This window comes from Glycine soja, chromosome 5, assembly GCF_004193775.1.
Source record: "Glycine soja cultivar W05 chromosome 5, ASM419377v2, whole genome shotgun sequence".
Taxonomy (NCBI): Eukaryota; Viridiplantae; Streptophyta; class Magnoliopsida; order Fabales; family Fabaceae; genus Glycine; species Glycine soja.
Genome location: NC_041006.1, coordinates 2,796,301 through 2,815,178, shown reverse-complemented (window position 1 = coordinate 2,815,178; position 18,878 = coordinate 2,796,301). Strand labels below are relative to the sequence as shown.

The following is an 18,878-nucleotide window of genomic DNA, read 5'->3' as shown; positions in this document are numbered from 1 at the left end:
TCCATATGTTTCATGTACACCATACCAGAGAGATCTGGATATGAGAATGATTTTTTACTTTTTACTGAAGATGATTTTACTTAAGAAAATATTTTTTAAATTGAGTTTATTTTAAAGCAAGTGAATATATAAACATTCTTAAATTTTAATATATTAAAATTATGGCCGATTCTAGCGTGGACCATTGAAAAATGTGGTCCATTTTGCACCAGTTTTTCTTGTCCGTTGGATATATTTATATAATAACGGACGGTTAAGATGCGTGACCCGCTACCTGCTATAACAGTTTTTAGTAAGATGCGGGGGAAAAAATGCTAGAAATGCAATTTTTATTAAAATATTTATTTCATTAAATTTTTTTACTTTCTTTTCATCTTTTATATCAAATCATATTAAAAGTAATTACTAATAACAATCTACAAAATTAGTTAATAAAAATTCTATAATTAAAGTCTTTTACATTTTTATCAATTTTAAATCAAACATATGTGAAAAAGAAAATAATACACATTATATTATACATAATATTGTAAAATGCAAGTAAAATACATGATATAAAACACACTTAACAATAAAACAATATAAGTATTATGGATTAGATTGATTTCAAAGTCACAAACAACAATCGATTGGTTTGAGCATACAATCATCCAAACAAATCCAAAATATATTAATTTGATTCAGTTTTCAATTTTTTAGTTGATTTTTATTTTTATTTTACATCGATTTGAATTTAAACTTGGATCTTTAGATATTTGTTCTAAAAGTGGTGGAGGCCAGGGTGTCCATGGGTGGCCTGTTGGGAGTTGTCTTGTGTGCAACCATGTGAAATTCACTAGCTTATATAAGTTGTTCTTCGTTCATTGAAAAATGGGATTCGTCGAGCCCATAAAGACATTTCCACTTCCATTGATTAAGAGTGAAATAAGAAAAATAAAAAAAAGAGGAATAACAGAAAATATATTATTTGCATGGACAAAAATAAGTAGGAATGAAATACAGATTTTTTATATTTATTTATATGAATAGAAAAGATAGTAAAAACAAATAATTAAATTATACTAAAATATTAATACTTATTAAAAAGTTTAACTTGAAAATTTTGAAACTTTATATTATATCATTCTTACATAATATAAAATTATTTATTATTTATTGTTAAAAAGGCTATTTTTTTAAAAAGACTTCCGTCTTACACTTTCCCCCTGCGACGGGAAGCTTTTCTTTTCTCTTTAAAAAGAATCTTATTTCTTATAATTTATTTTTGAGATAAATAAGTACATAAAATAAATAAGAAATAAAATAAAAATATCTAATGAGTTTCATTCTCACGTCTTTTTATTTTTCTCCTTTATTATTTCTGTTTAACCAAACATAATTACCTTTTAATTTTCTATCTCTTTCTCTCCTCTCCACCTTATTTCTGTTTTTCCAAATTAAAGTTTGTTTGACTGAGTAGATGTAAAACAAAGAAAAGAAATTAAATAAAAGAAAAAAAAATGTAAAAATAAATTATCAAAATTTTATCTCTAATTTTATTGTTTTTGATGTAATTGAGGTATGTAAAACTTTTATTTGATACTCAATTAATCTTCTTTTCACATACCTACTGAGAATAAAATAATATTTTTAGTTGTAATTTTATGTTTAAATTAAAATTGAGTGTCATGATCAAGTGAATCAAATTTAAAACTCATTGCGCACAATAGATGATCTAACCACTTTTAGTTTCTTTCTAACCAAATAAAGAAAACATCATTATCTATATTTTTCTTCCTTTTGAGTTTTAATTAATTTTTACCCAACCAAAAGTAACATTTGTTTGGGCAATAAGTTAATGTTGCAAAGTAAATTTGTCGTCGTGACTCGTGAACGTGTAGGACGCTTTAAAAATAGTTGTTTAGACTTTAGAGAGTGAGGAACTGAGATCGTGTCTGTCATTGACCCGCTTTAGGCTTTAGCTTTTCTTCAACTAAGTTTGATTCAGGCAACTAAAAAGGGAAACAAAGTGATTAAGGCTACGTGATACCCACGATAGTACATTTTATTTTTTACCTTTTTCTTTAAATGTTAAACAAAAAAAGAATAATCTTTCTGCTCCTGGTGGAGGAGTTCATTTAAAAAATAAAATGGAAAAAAGACAGAAATCATGATATAATAAAAATGTTTTATGAATAATGAAAATAGACAATAAAAAATTGTTCTTTTAATTTTAGAATTTGTTTTTAAAATACACATATGCGCAGAAGATAAAAACGTGAAATAAAAATAATTATATACTGCATCATAGATAATATTATTTTTATATTCAAATTTTGAAACTGCTTTATTCAAACAAAAAAAATAATGAAACTGCTAATATAAGTTCAAAAACAGCCAAAAAGTTCCATCCTAACAAAAAAAACATTCCATTGCTTTTAAAAACAACAACCAGTCCCTCTGGTCTTGCCTCTGCAAGCTGCAAACGCATACATAAGAAGCTATTAATTGGATTGAACCATTGTCCAAAACATCAAATTGGCCGACTCAATCTTGAAAAGTTCATTGCATTAATTAGGTATTGAACAAAAGTTAAATGTGATTTCTTATGAAGCAGGTTGCAAATTACAATGTGTTTGGATTCAATATGTAAATGAGGTGATATATTAATTTGGAAGTGCATGGTGCATACTACGTACTGTGGTCAAAATGTGGACGTAACTCATTTTCTTTGCAATTAAGAAACCACTTTTGATTGACGGATACTACCGGGTAGATTCATCATTCATAATCCATAATACAAAAAAGAAGAACAAGTTTCATGCTAAAGTCTGCGAAGCAGCCTGAAAAGGGTGGTAGCGACATGCTTTTGGTCGTTGGCTTCAATGGGACTTTGTGTGATAACTCAAAACATTCACGCTAGAGATAGAGTATCATCCATCGAGAAGTTTTAGGATGAGTTTGGTAGTATGAAAAAAAATAAAAATGGAAGAGAATTAAGAACAAATATTTAAATTAAAATAATATAATAAAGGTGTGAGATCTATATTATTTTTTGAAAAATTTTCTTTGAATAGTAATTCTTTCTTCACAATCAAACCAAGGTTAAGGCTTAAGAGGGATTCAAGAAATTAAACTCTAACTGAACAATTATTCATATGCGAACATTTTTAGTAGCGGCATGCATTCTCTAATTTCTAGCGTGAATATACAAAAAAAAAATATTGTGTTTGATTTCTATTTTCAAAATTTGAAATTAATTATGAATACATCTTGCAAAATCAACTCTGATGTATTTATGATCAAGTTTCACACACATTCTTAACTTGCCACAATTTTTTTTTATACAAACCATAGATTTCTTTTATCATAATTTAGAAGCAATCATGTTCAATTTTTTTTATACAAACCATAGATTTCTTTTATCATAATTTAGAAGAAGTCATGTTCAAGATGTTCAAGTAAGAAAAAACTCTGAACAGAAAAATTTTCAAAATATTTAAAATTCATGCTTAAAACTTCAATCTGAAATCACCGATTAAATTAAAATAATTTTATATTAATTAATTCACACACTCGATAATTGACTATAAAATAGTAAAAGATTATTATAGGAAAATATCTCATAATTATTTATTTTAAGTTTTAAAACAATTGTTTTGAAAATAATTTTCAAAGCTTGATATATTTTGGATAAAAATTATTGAGTAATATAAAATTATTTTAAAAATGTTTTTTATAACTAAAAATAATAAGGAATTCGAACATATTTACCATATGAAAAAGTTTTAAAAATGTTTTTATAACTAAAAATAATAAGGAATTCAAACACATTTGCTGTATGAGAAAGTGGTATTAAATTTACAATATTTACAATACGATAGAGTTAACTATTTTTAACATTTTTTTATTTCCACCACATTTTTTATATCAATTTGTGTACACTATATCATTGAACAAAATTTTCGCTAGATATATAAACTTCAACTATTTTTTTTATCAATATTGTACATTAAAAGCAATTTACAAAATTTTATAGTCACGTGACTAATTTCAGTATAAATTACGATAAGTACTAACGAGCTAGTGTTTTAAAGAGGCTGATTAAAGAATTGAAAATGATATATATTTATTAAAAATTATTAATATTTTTTTATTGTATTTGATTATTTTTTTTGTTAATTTGTTAACAATACCTTTTAAGATATTAATTTGCGTGACCTATATATATCTTATTTGTCTTCGATAATCAATTTTATATCCCTATATTAATTAATTAATTAAAAGCACAAAGCTCTAACAAAAAAATAAGTGAATCCAACTAAATGGAAAATGCCAAAGTGTGATTAAACTTAATTTTCTTATAAATTAATTAAACTTAATTAAAAAATATATTTTTTTCATGTACCAAAAAAACTTATTTTTTTTACAAAATAATAAATTAAAAAATCTATTTTTTATGCGTTTGTATAAACAATTTTTTTAAAAAAAATCAATGTTGCTTTTTTTGAAAGAAATAATTTCTTTCTCCTTCTTAAAAAATAAATTTTTAAAAATATTTTTTAATTTTTTTAAAAAATTTAAACAAACTAATTCAATATTTAATAATTTTCCATGGCGATAAGAAATGCTGAATTCGGCATGTGACGATTTTTTCAAGGTAAAATGTTGAAACACGGGAGAAAATACCGACGTGTCAATGGTGTCAGTTAAACGGTGGGAAATGCAAGACGTGGACAATTTAGTAGAATGAGAACATTATATTATTTTTCTACAAAGTTGCAAAGAGAATAAAAGAGGAAAAATAATAGTAAACCTGATGATTTTAGCTTAATTGAAGAAAAAATTAGAAGGGAAAATAAACATTTATCACTTGTTAAATTTACTTGTTTATTCATCATCAAATAAAAAATGTCAAATAAATTATATTATAAAATTATTTTTTTTTATCACTTTTTCAATTATAGCTTTAAAAAAGTATCATCTTAAAGTTCGTTTTATGTCTAAAAATATGTTGGGTTGGTCCTAAATTAGTAAAATATTTTTTTGGATCTTTAAGAAATTAATTTAATAATTTAAATTTTCCATACGAATAAATTTAGAGAATCAATTCAAATAAATTTACTAAAAATAATTATACACTTCAGCTTGACAGCATGAGACGAGACACCTACTTGTTGGCTCTATTTTTTTTTTAAGTAATTAGGTTAATTCGCATAAGTGAATGAAATATGAAACATATACTAATGCAAACATGATTTTATTTTTTTTTAAGAAAAAAATCTTGTACAAAAAAAGAATAACTTCAGCGTCAGGGTCGACAATTAACCTCGCACTCATACCTTTCGGCCGAAAGGAAAACTAGCAATTAAAAAAAGTTTAAATCTTATAATAATTTTCTATTATTATAATCTTCTTATTTTTTTATATGATAAATATTAAATATATTATACATTTTTAAATATTAAATTATATATATTTTTAATAAACCGTTGGTCATTATGACTTATCAGTCTTGAGATGAGGCACTTGGCTCTACCTCTTCTTTAATGCTTACACATATAAGTTGATTTTGTCCAGCCATAATTACAGAAAGAAAAGAAATACTGTATATATTATATTTGCATATATTGCGTGTATTAATTTTTATGTATAAGAAGTATCTAAATTACCACAAAATTATATATGTTTTTTTATCCGGTAGTTTTAAAATTAGAGTCTATTATTGCACTTTTTTTTTTCTTAGGTCGTCTCACATATTATGGGTGTATGTAAACTCTCTGTATCAAAGATTAATTTTATTTATAATATGTAATTGTTGTTGGTATGAAGAGAATGTTACACGTAAAAAATTAAACATAAATTATTTCATTAGGTAAATTATTCCTCTCACACAGCACTGTATTAATCTTATGGTTCTGTTACGTTTGCAATATATATATAAATAAGGGATTCTAGATTTTTCTAGGCAGCACTGTAGAGCCTTGATTGAGAAAAATGAAATTTAGAAGAATGGGATTCCCAGTGGAGAAGGAAACTAAATACTTCAAAAATTATGATTTTTAGTGACTAAAAAATTGTGATAAAAATTTAAGTTGTTACTAATAATATACATTAATGATTAAATTTTATTTTGTCATTGGTATTATTTATAATAGTGACAAAAAAGAAATTATCACTAATATTATTTACAATAGTGACAAAAAAGAAGTTGTATATTATTTCTTGATTTATTACAATTATAGTTTATATTATACACAAGTTTAACTTGTATATTATTTCTTATTTTTATGATTAATCATTGTAATTGATAGATGATAAAATCTTTGATATTGAATTCTAAAAGAGTCTATAATGATTCATCCACACACCACTCTTTTGATAAGGAAATGAAAGTTTTTACCTAATAATGCATCTCATGCCTCATAATTGATCAATGTAGAACAAGTTGAATCAAATGCAGGTACCTTTATAGAATAATCCTTAATAAAAAAGTTATCATTTAAAATTTTATAACTTATGTTATTTATGTTAGACAAGCAAATCATAAAGAAGGGACGTGGACATATAATAAATGCAAAATTTCAAAAGAAAAAGAAAAATCTTATGACAAAGGGAAAAAGTATCAACATTCAATTTCCTCCACCATTTTATAAGATTTGCGGAAAACATGCAAAATATTTCAAGTCCGAGGCACAAGTGTAGATGAAATGTGGTGACATATGAAGGTTAGTATATAATTAGGTCAATTATATTTAATATATTTATATATTTGAATATTAGTTATATCTTCAAATTGGTTTGATAATGTATCTTGATAGTATTTAATTTTTACTTTTTTCTTATGAAAACGTATGATATAAGGATGCTTTTAGTTTATCTGACGAGGTGAAAGAATATGCAATGAAGTAAATTCAATCTCAATACAAGAATAAACTTTTATCATTTACATCAAGCTTGTCTTAAAGAAAAAGGTAGACCAAAATTCGTATCTCCAGAAGATTGGAATTGGCTAATTAAAAACAAGTGAAGTGATTCAAAATTTCAGGTAAATTTATTTTATTATTTTGAACAGAATTTTTTAATAGGTTTATACTTATAATATAAAATCATTTATACTTTGATGTAGCAAAGAAGCTTGGCAAACAAAGCTAATCGAAGCAAGCAAGAAATAAAATCAATTATTGGCACAAAATCAATCGTGCAAAAGGTATTTGAAATGATAACATCTTTTAATATTTTATATTCATTTTCTTATAAGTTATATAATAATAACTCTTTTTTTATTTTGTGATTGTTTTTATATGATATATGAAAGTTTGGTGAAATTTTTATAAAGGTATCATGCATTAGATTATATTATTTAATTTGTCTTTTACTATATTTAATTTTAATAGAAAAAAGATTCAATATCTGGTGAATGGTCAGATGCTATGAAAGTTTGGAAGGCTACTCACATGAGATCTAATGGAGCTTGATGCATTCCAAAAGGAGAAGAAATTATGATAAAGAAAAAATCCATTTTAAAATCTTGATGTCAATATTAGAATTAAAGACATTAATTGTATTATGATATCATATCTAGTTATATTTTTGTGGAATGTTTTTCTTTCCATTTGTCAACTAATAATGTGAAGATTTTAATGTAAGTATGAAAATTATATATACTTTTTCCACATTATACAAGAAGCTTTGGAGAATGTGGGTGATATATATCAAGAGGAAATTTCAAAAGTTCCTGTACAACTTGTTGAACATTTTGTCATGATATTAGGAAGAAAGTCAAACCATTATGTAGGTGTTGATCGTGCATTAATAACAAATAAGTTTTCACACAAATAAATTATTCAAAATCAACTTGAAAATGCACAAAATTGAGCAAATAATTTGGAGTTGGAAGTGCAAAAGTGGACAAATACTACAAAAAAGTAAGAGGATGTCATTACCCAACGAGAGTTGATTGAAACTAACCGAGAACAAATGAAGCAAAATCTTGAAAATGAAGTCAAGCGCCAAATTGTAGGCATATTGAAAGAATTGTCGACCTCTGAATCACTTACTAACTCAATTGCTGACGTTAATAATACAAAGCTTTTTTATTGAATATTTTCTTTTAGACTTATTATGTGGTCATTTTTCTAAAACCAAAATATCAATATTTTTTAGTTTTATCTAATTTATTTATTTTTATATTTATTTGCAGGATTGAAACATACGAAGATACTACTTACTGTAGTTTTGGGATTGAAACTTACGAATATACTATTTTTTTTATTGTGATGTCTAGACTTTTATAAGTTATATACTTGGCTTTATTATTTTTATGAGAATCTAAATATTGTATTAATGTATTTGATTACGCATTTTTGGATACTATTGCTTTAGTATATCGTTCAACATGTAATGACTTTATTATATTTTAATGTAAACTTTGATTTATTTGATTATTTTACTTTTATTTCAATAAAATTATTTTAGCATTTAAAAATAATTTTCAATGCATTATTGATATATTTAAAAAATAATAGTGATAATAAAACAATATTTTATTTTAAAATAGTAATAAAAATCATACTAATTACAATTAGTAACTAGTTGTGACGAAAAATTGGCAATAATAATAATATTTTATCATTAATTATTTTGTCATTATAAAATCTTATAAAATATTGGTGACGATTACATAAAAATATTAAAAATATTAGTGACGATATTTGTTTTCACAATAAAATAGTATTCTTGTGACAACAAAAAATATTGTCACTCTTACAACAATGACTAACATATTAGTGACGACGGTGACAAATCAAAATATTATCACTAAATATTTTCAATGACGATTTTTTAAATTTTTAATCACAATTTTTTTCATCACAAAAGATATTTTTTTTCAGTGACAATTATATATATATATAGAGAGAGAGAGAGAGAGAGTCAAGAATATTGTGGCTGAATTTGTTGGATAGAGACTGGTGGCATAGACAAAATGCGATAGTGGAACCCCACAAAGCCTTATCCGAGGCTTATCCTCCATTCCCAGTTGCACCCCACCACCAAAGGTGAACTACCATTGATTCAATCAGCATATCATAATAATATCTTTTATTTATTAGATATAGGGAAATAAAAAAAAGAAGGTGTGTTTGTACCTGCGTCCATAGATAACCAAAAAATCTTCCTTGATCCCCTTTATTTTACGCCAATAATATTGACGAATATGTGTTAAAAAAGCCACCGGTGCACGCAGCATCTTCCATCCCCTTTTCGCATTAATAATGGATATAATGCAATCCCTTTCATTATCATTACCATCACAACTATAAAAAATATGCCCCCTCTTCCCCCAAATTCTATGATTAAATTAAACACCCAACATTGTGAAATATAAAACTTAAAGGGCAACTGTTACTGTATTATTAAGTGTAATTGCCAGTAGTACTAGTCTAAAAAAAATTATGGTGGTGATCAGGTGGGTTTAATTTAATAATATATCAAGTTAATGGGTATATACAGTGTTAGAATAATATAGTTTAACGCCAAGTTGCTGGAGAATAGTGTAAGGTTGACCACTGAAGATTAGAGATTTTGTTTGCATACATATATACATGCATGTGGCCCTGATCCTTTGTGCTTCATTTTTTTAACTTTTAAATGAAAGATAAGGGAGGAGCCCATGTGTCGGAGTTGCATTAGTGGGGATTAGAAAAATCGTTGCTACTGTGAATTTGTCTGGTAGCTGCAGCTCAATTTGGATAATATATATGTCGAATTTTAATCAATGTATTAAGGGTATTGGTTAAAAAATTTATTGTGTAAATTATAAAAAAAAACATTTAAAAATCATAATTAATATAATTTTCATGTCTCAATAAAAATATTTTTATTTTAAATTTCTTAAACAATACCCAAAAATACTGTTCAGCAACATCCAATATTTATATATCTATTCTACTTATTCACTCTTAGGATTCCTATATGCATGGGGTTTTGGTCATCTTGGTTGCTGCATTGCATCTGGTTTGGTTATTAATGCAGACTGGAATATTATCTCTGTAAGGTAGACACGTCGAGTGGTAATTAATTAGGAATGTGCTTAAATGTCGTTTTCCACGTCAAAAATATCTAGGGTGTACGTCCATTAATGTAAATGTGTATGTACCTCTATGTATATGGTGATACACTCATACTGTTAGAATTTTTTGAATTTAAACATTTTATTCAATTGATGTATTTAGTTTTATAAAATAGGTTAAATATCAATGTATAATTTGGTAGATTCTTTGAAAGTTTATATTATTATCTGATTTAGTGTGGATTTAAGAATTATAGTGCACGTATATTTGGATTTAAGTATAAGTACTAGTAGGCATGTTGAGTTATATTGTGTAAGATTAAATAACCTAAAATTTATAGTAATATTTATAAGAATGAGGATTATACTATTTATAAATTTATAAGATGAAATAATCCGATTAAGATAAGTAAGTTTGATTTAGGTTGGGGTATGACAAAAAAATTGATTATTTTTTTGTAAGTTTTTATCTTCACTTATTATCTACTTCATATAAAATTGAATTTCATATTGATGTGTAAGGTAAAAATATTTCTTATTTTTTAATGGTTAATTGTTTATTATTTATATTTAGTAATTTTTTATAATTATCACTTTACATATATATCTCATTAAATTTTTTTATCCAAAATATTATAAAAAGTTATATAAACATGACCAAATTAAGATACTTGATAACATTAAACAAGATTATAAGAACATCAAAATAAAATAAAAAATAAAGAAAAGACAAAGATAAAAACATTAATTACTGAAGTCTAAAATATACTAATATAAAACTTGAAAAAAATGATCATTTTATTGGATTTTGAGATGAAAAAAATATAAATTCGAAAATGGAATCAATTATAATTGGTTTGATTCACATTCAAAGTCAAAAGAACCAATATCATCTAAGATATATAGTAAGTATACAATCAGAAAGTATAGTTCAGTTTGTAAATTTAACTATCCGATGTATACTAATATTAATGGAATTACTTTGTGATTGAGAGGATATCAACAATATCTAGATAAAAGTCTGTTACACGGTTTTGTAAAAGCACGTTTAGGTGGAGGGGAAAAGAGTATAGATGTTTTTAAAAGTTCGTGTCATTAACTATTTCAAAGGGGAAAGAAAAAATTAAGTTATTTTACTAATAAGCCTTGGAGAAAAAGAAGTGCTAACAACGTTGATATAAGAATTCAATTCAATTACATATCGTTCCTTTTGCTGCTAGCCTTCACGCGTTTTGTTAATTAACTACGATTCACACCGACCCACACTTAATTGTTTGATTTAGATTGACACAATTGTTTGTGCTTCAAGGATTTAATCTGTCAATTAGTCATATGATTTCTTAGTTACTCCATACGCTGCCTAACGTGTAGCTTTTTAATACAAAAAAAATCCATAAAATACAAAGTTCTTGATCCCAGGTTATCCGTAGCATAACTTGCGGATCTTTGTAAGAACCTACTAGTTGACGAATGGTTTATTTTTTTGGGTCTTGTTACAACCTTGTAATTTGTTTTACTATCTTGATATCCAATGATTTTACGACAAATGTACTCAAGAATCGAACCCACAATTTATATTGTCGTCTCTTTTCATAGAATCGATGCCTAATAACATGCAAGATTGGCTGTAAAGTGTACTGTCAACCTTTTTTTTCTATCTTATTTGTACGACATCTTAATTTTAAATTTCATTATCAACATCGTACACCAAGTAATAACAATAATAATATTTTTTTCACTTATGATATATATTTAAATTTCAATATGACATTTGTGATTAAAATTAATTTTATTCACGTTTAAAATAAATTAACACTAAAAAAATAACAAAGGACTACTTAATTTATTTATCTTTGTCATATTTGACCAAACATACAATTGTACGATATTTTTTTTATTATAATATTAATATTAAGTAACTTCTGCCGGAAGGTCAGAATTCGAACCCAAGGTCTTGGGTACCATCTTAATGTGTTGTGGTGGATTAACAAAAATAAACCACCTTCTTAATCAAAATCATTTGGAAAAGGAGGACTAGAACTTGTTGACTTGATGTAAATTAGTATGTTGCGTAATCAAATAAATTATACAAGGATGTGTTACAAGATGTTAGTGTAAAATTACCAATATCATTAAGGCATCTTTTCTTAATTGAATAATTACAAAAATATGATATATTACTTTAATTTACCAGATGAGTAGGTATAAACTTGTAAAAAAATTTATTGTACGATGATAATGAATAAACATATCATCACTTAATCGATGTATTAATCATAATCATAAAATATCTAAATAATTTACATCCCGGATATATTGAGGCACAAAATATACCTCTATAAATTTAAAAAATATCCATTCCTAGATTTTGTTAATAATGATTAAATAATTGTTATCAGAGAATAAATAACACATAAAAGTTATTGAATATTTTTAAAGAGTCGATAAATCTTTTCCATTTGTTTAAAGTTGTTGACCTTTTTTTCATTGTCATTTCTTCATCTCCTTTTCCATGATACTAGATGAAGCCTAACTCTTAACAAAAAAAAAATGTTATATTTTTTAAGAGAAACTATTTAAAATAGTTTTCTATTTAGCTTCTTCAAAAAATTGATTTTATCTTGGACAGGAAACAAGGATAAAGCCCCCTGTATTAAGAGATCGAGCTGTCACTGAATGAGGGTATGTTGTCTTATGACTCGGTACATAATCGGATGATACATGACCCCTCAACTTTAAATGCAATAACACTAACAGACTAAGTTGAAGATGCAGTTGCTATACAACCTCTCATTCAAGTACAAATTGAAAATTTGATTGATATAAGATCAGGAGGGTACAATAATCAAACATTTTCTTTCACTTCCTTCTCTAGATTAAAAATACCATTAAAGTCAATTGTGTTAATCTTTGAAAGGTAGATTGCATGACATCTTTATACATTAACAAATATATAGTACATTTTTAAGAGTTCAATTTAAATATCTTATTACACAATAATTTATAAATTTTATTTTTATATATTGTTAATATTATATACCATTATTTAATTATATATTCTAATATATGATAAGATATTGGTTTTTATAATAATAATTTTAAAATTTACAAATAAAATAATTTATAATTAGTTAGTAGTAGTAGTATAAAAATATTCATACCAATGATGTATGATATTTAATTCCCTAATTTATAGATAAATATTAGTAGTGTAATAGAATTTAGTTTATTTATAACAAAGGAAAACAAGCATTTCGTGTCTAATTATTTTTTCATGTATTTTTTTTTAAATAAAATGAAAGGTAATAAGAATTAGTGAATGATTCGTGAAGGTAATTATAAAAATAAAATAATAGTATATAAATGTAATTACACCCTACTCTCTCTCTCTCTAGTTAAAAATATTGTAATTAGTTCTTATTAAAGTATTATTTTTAAGCTTAAAAAAAAATGATCCACATGGTTGCCACCTCATTGCCGTCTGACTCTATTATTATATATTAACCATGAGGCTCTCATCTTCTTCCCTTACTTGTCTCTGTCTCAACTTTTCTTCATTTTCTCTCTTCCTCTCACCGAGTCACGCACTCGCCTCGACTCGTACGGACTCCGATCCCCCCCGAGTCACACTCAGCCAGCACCACCGCCCGATCCGACGATGTCTCGCGCCTCTTCCGCCGCCTCCGGCGAGATCATGCTGTTCGGGGTCAGAGTCGTCGTCGATTCGATGAGGAAGAGCGTCAGCATGAACAACCTCTCACAGTACGAACATCCTTTAGACGCCACCACCACCAACAACAACAAAGACGCCGTCGCCGCCGGCTACGCCTCCGCCGACGACGCCGCTCCTCAGAACTCCGGGCGCCACCGCGAGCGCGAGCGAAAGCGAGGTTCGATCCGTCTCTCCGATCGATCATCATTTTTTTTCTCTTGTTTAATCTCATAATTGTTGAATTAATCGGAACTGTCAAACGCGATTATTGATTTTGCATTGACTGAGTGATGGTTTTGGTGAACGATCAGGAGTTCCGTGGACGGAGGAAGAACACAAGTTGTTTTTGGTTGGATTGCAGAAAGTAGGGAAAGGTGATTGGAGAGGAATCTCCAAAAACTACGTCAAAACGCGAACTCCGACGCAGGTTGCCAGCCATGCTCAGAAGTACTTTCTCCGACGAAGCAACCTCAATCGCCGTCGCCGTAGATCCAGCCTCTTTGACATCACCACCGACACGGTAATTATATATTCCTCTCACGCGCCTCCTTTGTTACTTTTTTAAATATTCGCTTTTATGTTAATTTTCTCATACAGTTTCTATATAGAAAATATCGAGATGCTTTACGTGTTAATTCGTGTTCAATTAGTTATATTCCTAATCAATGGAGCGTTACGGTCTTAATAAAATTACATGGATTTTTCTCAAGTCTAGTCACTAGTCAATAGTCAATAGTCAAGCCTTGAATATCATTACTCTTACCATTTCAGGGTTTTGAAAAATAAATAAATAAAAAAAGGAAATCAAGTTTCTGCTATCTTGTTAATTATGAAATTCCTTTGGTTAGTTGAAGTGTGTGTTTGAGTCAGCATTTGCAAAAAATAGATATAGGGATTTTGTTGCCTTCAAATTCAATTGGAAAAGTTGACTTGCCAAGAGTTAAAGCTTTCTAAAACTTGGATTGGAATTTGGGGTAACAAAGTTTTCATGATTTTGTCAATTTTTGTGCCAGGTCTCTGCAATTCCGATGGAGGAAGAACAGGTCCAGAATCAAGACACCCTGTGTCATTCACAACAACAACCCGTGTTCCCTGCTGAAACTAGCAAAATCAATGGGTTTCCAGCGATGCCAGTGTATCAGTTTGGGGTTGGTTCTTCTGGAGTGATTTCAGTCCAAGGTACTGGAAACCCAATGGAAGAACTCACTCTGGGACAAGGAAACGTGGAAAAACACAATGTGCCAAACAAGGCCTCTACAGTGTCTGGTATCATCACCCCCGGTTCTTCTAGTTCTGCCATTGACCCACCACCGACACTGTCCCTGGGGCTATCCTTCTCATCTGACCAAAGACAGACATCATCAAGACATTCAGCTTTACATGCCATGCAATGTTTCAGCAATGGAGATAGCATCATTAGTGTTGCTTGAGAATATGGTCCTTGGATTCACAGATTAATTACATATATTAATATTTCTCTAGTTTCCTGTCTTTTTGGTGGGAGAAAGAGAAAGAGGTTGAAGGAAAGGGCGATGGATTAGAGAAGGCAAGAAGAGTTTTAACAGACTGAATTTGATCCTTCTGTTCCTTGTACAGACCCCAGAAAAGGTCCTGTCCTGTTTCTTCTTGTTTGCTTATGTTAATTAATGTCATGACTTTAGATTCTTGTTTATTTGGCCGTTTACGTTTGTAGTAGTTGATGTAACTGAAAATAACAAAGTACACTCTGTTCTTTGCTGATAATGTATTAACGTTCGATATGAACTTTCACTGATGAGGTCTTTGTGGCTCTTTCAGTTGGTAGTCTGTGTCATTCCTGTTAGGTGTTAGCAGTTGGCCACGTTTATTTTTTCTCATGAATTTGCGTATTTACTCCTACTCACTAATTGTACTACATACTGGTAGCTGCGGTAGTATCATAGGAGTAATTGTTTTCGAACAAATGGATCATCTTATCTACACGGAAGTGTTCGTTTGATTTCCAAGTGAAATTAATTTAGGTCATTGTGATACAGTACTACTTTTCATTGGGAAATTAACCAAATTATTGACGAAGCTTATTTTGCAGTCAGATTTATTAAATAAGAATACATACCTCTAAAAAAAACTATTGCACATAGACAAGCGAGTTTAAGTTTTTTTAAACAAATTAAAAATATACAATCTTAAGTATATTATAAATTTAATATAATAGTAATGATGTTATTAATGATGTTATTATTGTTGTTATATTGTTTCTTAGCTAAATAAATTTTTAAAGAAGTCTTGATCCTACTTCGTACTTATTTAACAAATAGGGTCTAATTTGATTTGTGCTTAATGTAGATTTTGATGATAGGTTCTGACGAGCGGCCAAATTTATCTCCTAATAATATATTCCTTAGCATATTCTTTTAGGAATTTAATTAGAATTTGTTGACAAGGTAATTATTTTAGGTTGTTCCTAATTAATGTATTTGAAACATTTGTTAGGGAACTAAAATGAAAAAAAAAATATTTATTGGTTAAAACATACAAAAGCAAAAAATTATCTAGACTAGTTTTACACGATTACCTGATCATAATCCATCATTTATAATAAATTTATTAACTTTTATAAAATTATTTTAAAAATCATATAAACAATGATTTTAAATAATAATATAAAATTATTTTATATCTTTCAAGCATCACCATTAAATTCGTTATTTAATCATAAATTTAGTATAAACTAACATTACTTCGAATTTAAAATTATTGATGAAGCTAAAACAATTTTATAATAATTAATTTATATGTTCCACAGTATTTTTGAATCATATTATCATTATATTATCATTATATTAGAATGAGTAGAATTCAACTTATTAAGTAAGATTTTGAATTTTTTTATATGGAAAGTAAGATTTTTAAAATAAAGATCTCATTAAATACGTTGACCATATTTTTTGGTAAAAAAAAATACTAGTTATTAACAAATTGGTAGGTATTTTGCATTTCTAACATAATAACTAAAAAATGATAAATTTTTTAAATTTTTGTAATATTGATATTAAGAATAATATTTAGATTGATTTTTAATTAGTCGAAAGTGTAAATTTTTATATAGATGACGCATAAAAGTAATTTTTTAAATAATTTTATTATTAGGTGAGGTTTATAAGTTTTATTGAATAAAATATGTTTCACCTTTTATCTAGTGAGCAACACTGTCTTTTATAGTGAGTTTTATAATGAATTTTATTCGTGGTTCTCCATTAGTGATTGGCAGCTAATGCTGCCTTGCCGAATACGTTCTGAAATTCCCGTGCAAGGGCTGGCTATAGCATTGATCAACGAGAACCACTTTTTTAGAATAATATCCTTTCATATAGATATATAGTACATACTTATTATAAAGGGACCACTCGGATTAGCGATGGGATTGGGATCTTACATTAAAATGTATGGATTTTTTTCTTCTATCCAACAGAACGTTCTTGTATCATTATTTTACCAAAGGGGAGGGAGATTCGGATTAGATATTTCTGTGAACCACTCCAAACCAGTAATTTCAGTGGCTAGTGACAGTTTCTACTACTATTTTACTCCATTAGTTAGTGCCTCCTCTTAACAAAACTTTACTTATTAAGAATCAAATAATTTACTTTAAGTACTCTTCTGACGTGTTTGGCAGGGGTATCGGAGGATTGAATTGATTTTAAGATTAAATTTAATTTGGAAATTCATAATAAATTTATAAAATCTCATTTAAAATATTGTTATAAGAGCAACTCCAAATGTGGATTGCTCGGTGACAGCAAAAAAACAAAAAAACAAAAACATTTTTAACCGTTGGAGAGAAACATTGAAGTTGTTCTGATGACTTTGAGAAACATTTTTAGTTGAGTATTAAATATAAACTCCTAATACCTTTTGATTGTACGAAAAAAATGTTTTCATATGTTTTAGATTTTAATTTTTAAGTTAAAATTTTCTATTCACGTTAAGTTAGATTGATTCACGAACACCTTTAGTTTTTGAGATAATGAAAAAGAAAAACAGATACATTAAAAGTAGGAAAAAAAGGATAAATACCACTCAGATTTATGTTGTACTATCATAGTAATTTTCTTTCTTTATTTGTTTTCATTATTTTTATTAGCTCAATTCCTCAATAAACATATTTTATCAACTTTAATTCGTACCTGGACAAAAACCTTTTTTTTTTTCTGTCTGATTGTCAAATTTAGTACGTTAGGTTATGTACAAGGACAATGTCCGACATTACCGGGTGAAAAGCTGTAGGAAGAAAAAGAAGAAAAAAAAAAGGATCAAGAGAAAAGAAGTAATTATTTATGGGGCAAGGCGAATCTTTTTAGTTCTTGTGCGGACCCGTAAGAGATTATGTCTTGTTCCCTGCCCGCAGTTTTCTGTTTCATTTTGGTTCCATTCGGTTGTAGTTGTTGTGTAATTGAAGTGACTAGACTAGTATTTCATTGCTTCACATTTTTTTTTCATCAAGTGTATTAAAATTTTAATTTTTATTAATAAAAGAATTGCATTTATTATTTTTTTAACTATCTAACTCATCTTATATTCTTCATTGTTGACATCGCTGGTCTATTGCATATGCAATATGCACATTGAATAATGACTAAAATGACTAAATTATTCACAGTGTCTCTTATCTTTATTTTAAGTTGTAATTTAGTTATTTATTTTTATAAATTATTAAATAGTCTTTTATTTATTAAAGCTTGTAAAATGATTCTTTAAGTAATTTTTTATAGCATATTTATCCCAAAAAAAACTGATAAAGAGATTACTTAGGGATAAACATGTTATAAAAAATTATTTGAGAGATTATTAATTTATAACTTTTAAGAATAAAATATCAAATTATAACCTAAAATAAAGATAAGGAACAATAGAGTAATTTATCCTGCAAAATAATTGTTAATGAGTTTTCTTCAAATTAAGAATTTCATTTCAAAGAGTATAACTATTCGTGAAAATAAAATTTAAAAACATATTTTAATAACCTAACCTCGTAATTTATTATACATGTGCATTAAGTAATGATGTGATGTTAGCAAGAATTTCATTTCAAAGAGTATAACTATTCGTTAAAATAAAATTTAAAAACATATTTTA

General features: G+C 27.2%; 1 protein-coding gene across 1 annotated transcript; it reads left to right on the top strand.

The window, feature by feature from the left end:
- The first annotated feature begins 13,564 nt into the window (after positions 1 to 13,564).
- Positions 13,565 to 15,566, top strand: LOC114411911 (transcription factor MYB1R1-like). The gene is made up of 3 exons (XM_028375654.1): positions 13,565 to 13,941; positions 14,075 to 14,283; positions 14,777 to 15,566. The coding sequence occupies exons 1-3, from the start codon at positions 13,710 to 13,712 to the stop codon at positions 15,191 to 15,193; spliced, it is 858 nt and encodes a 285-aa protein (XP_028231455.1). The 5' UTR covers positions 13,565 to 13,709; the 3' UTR covers positions 15,194 to 15,566.
- The last annotated feature ends 3,312 nt before the right edge of the window (positions 15,567 to 18,878 follow it).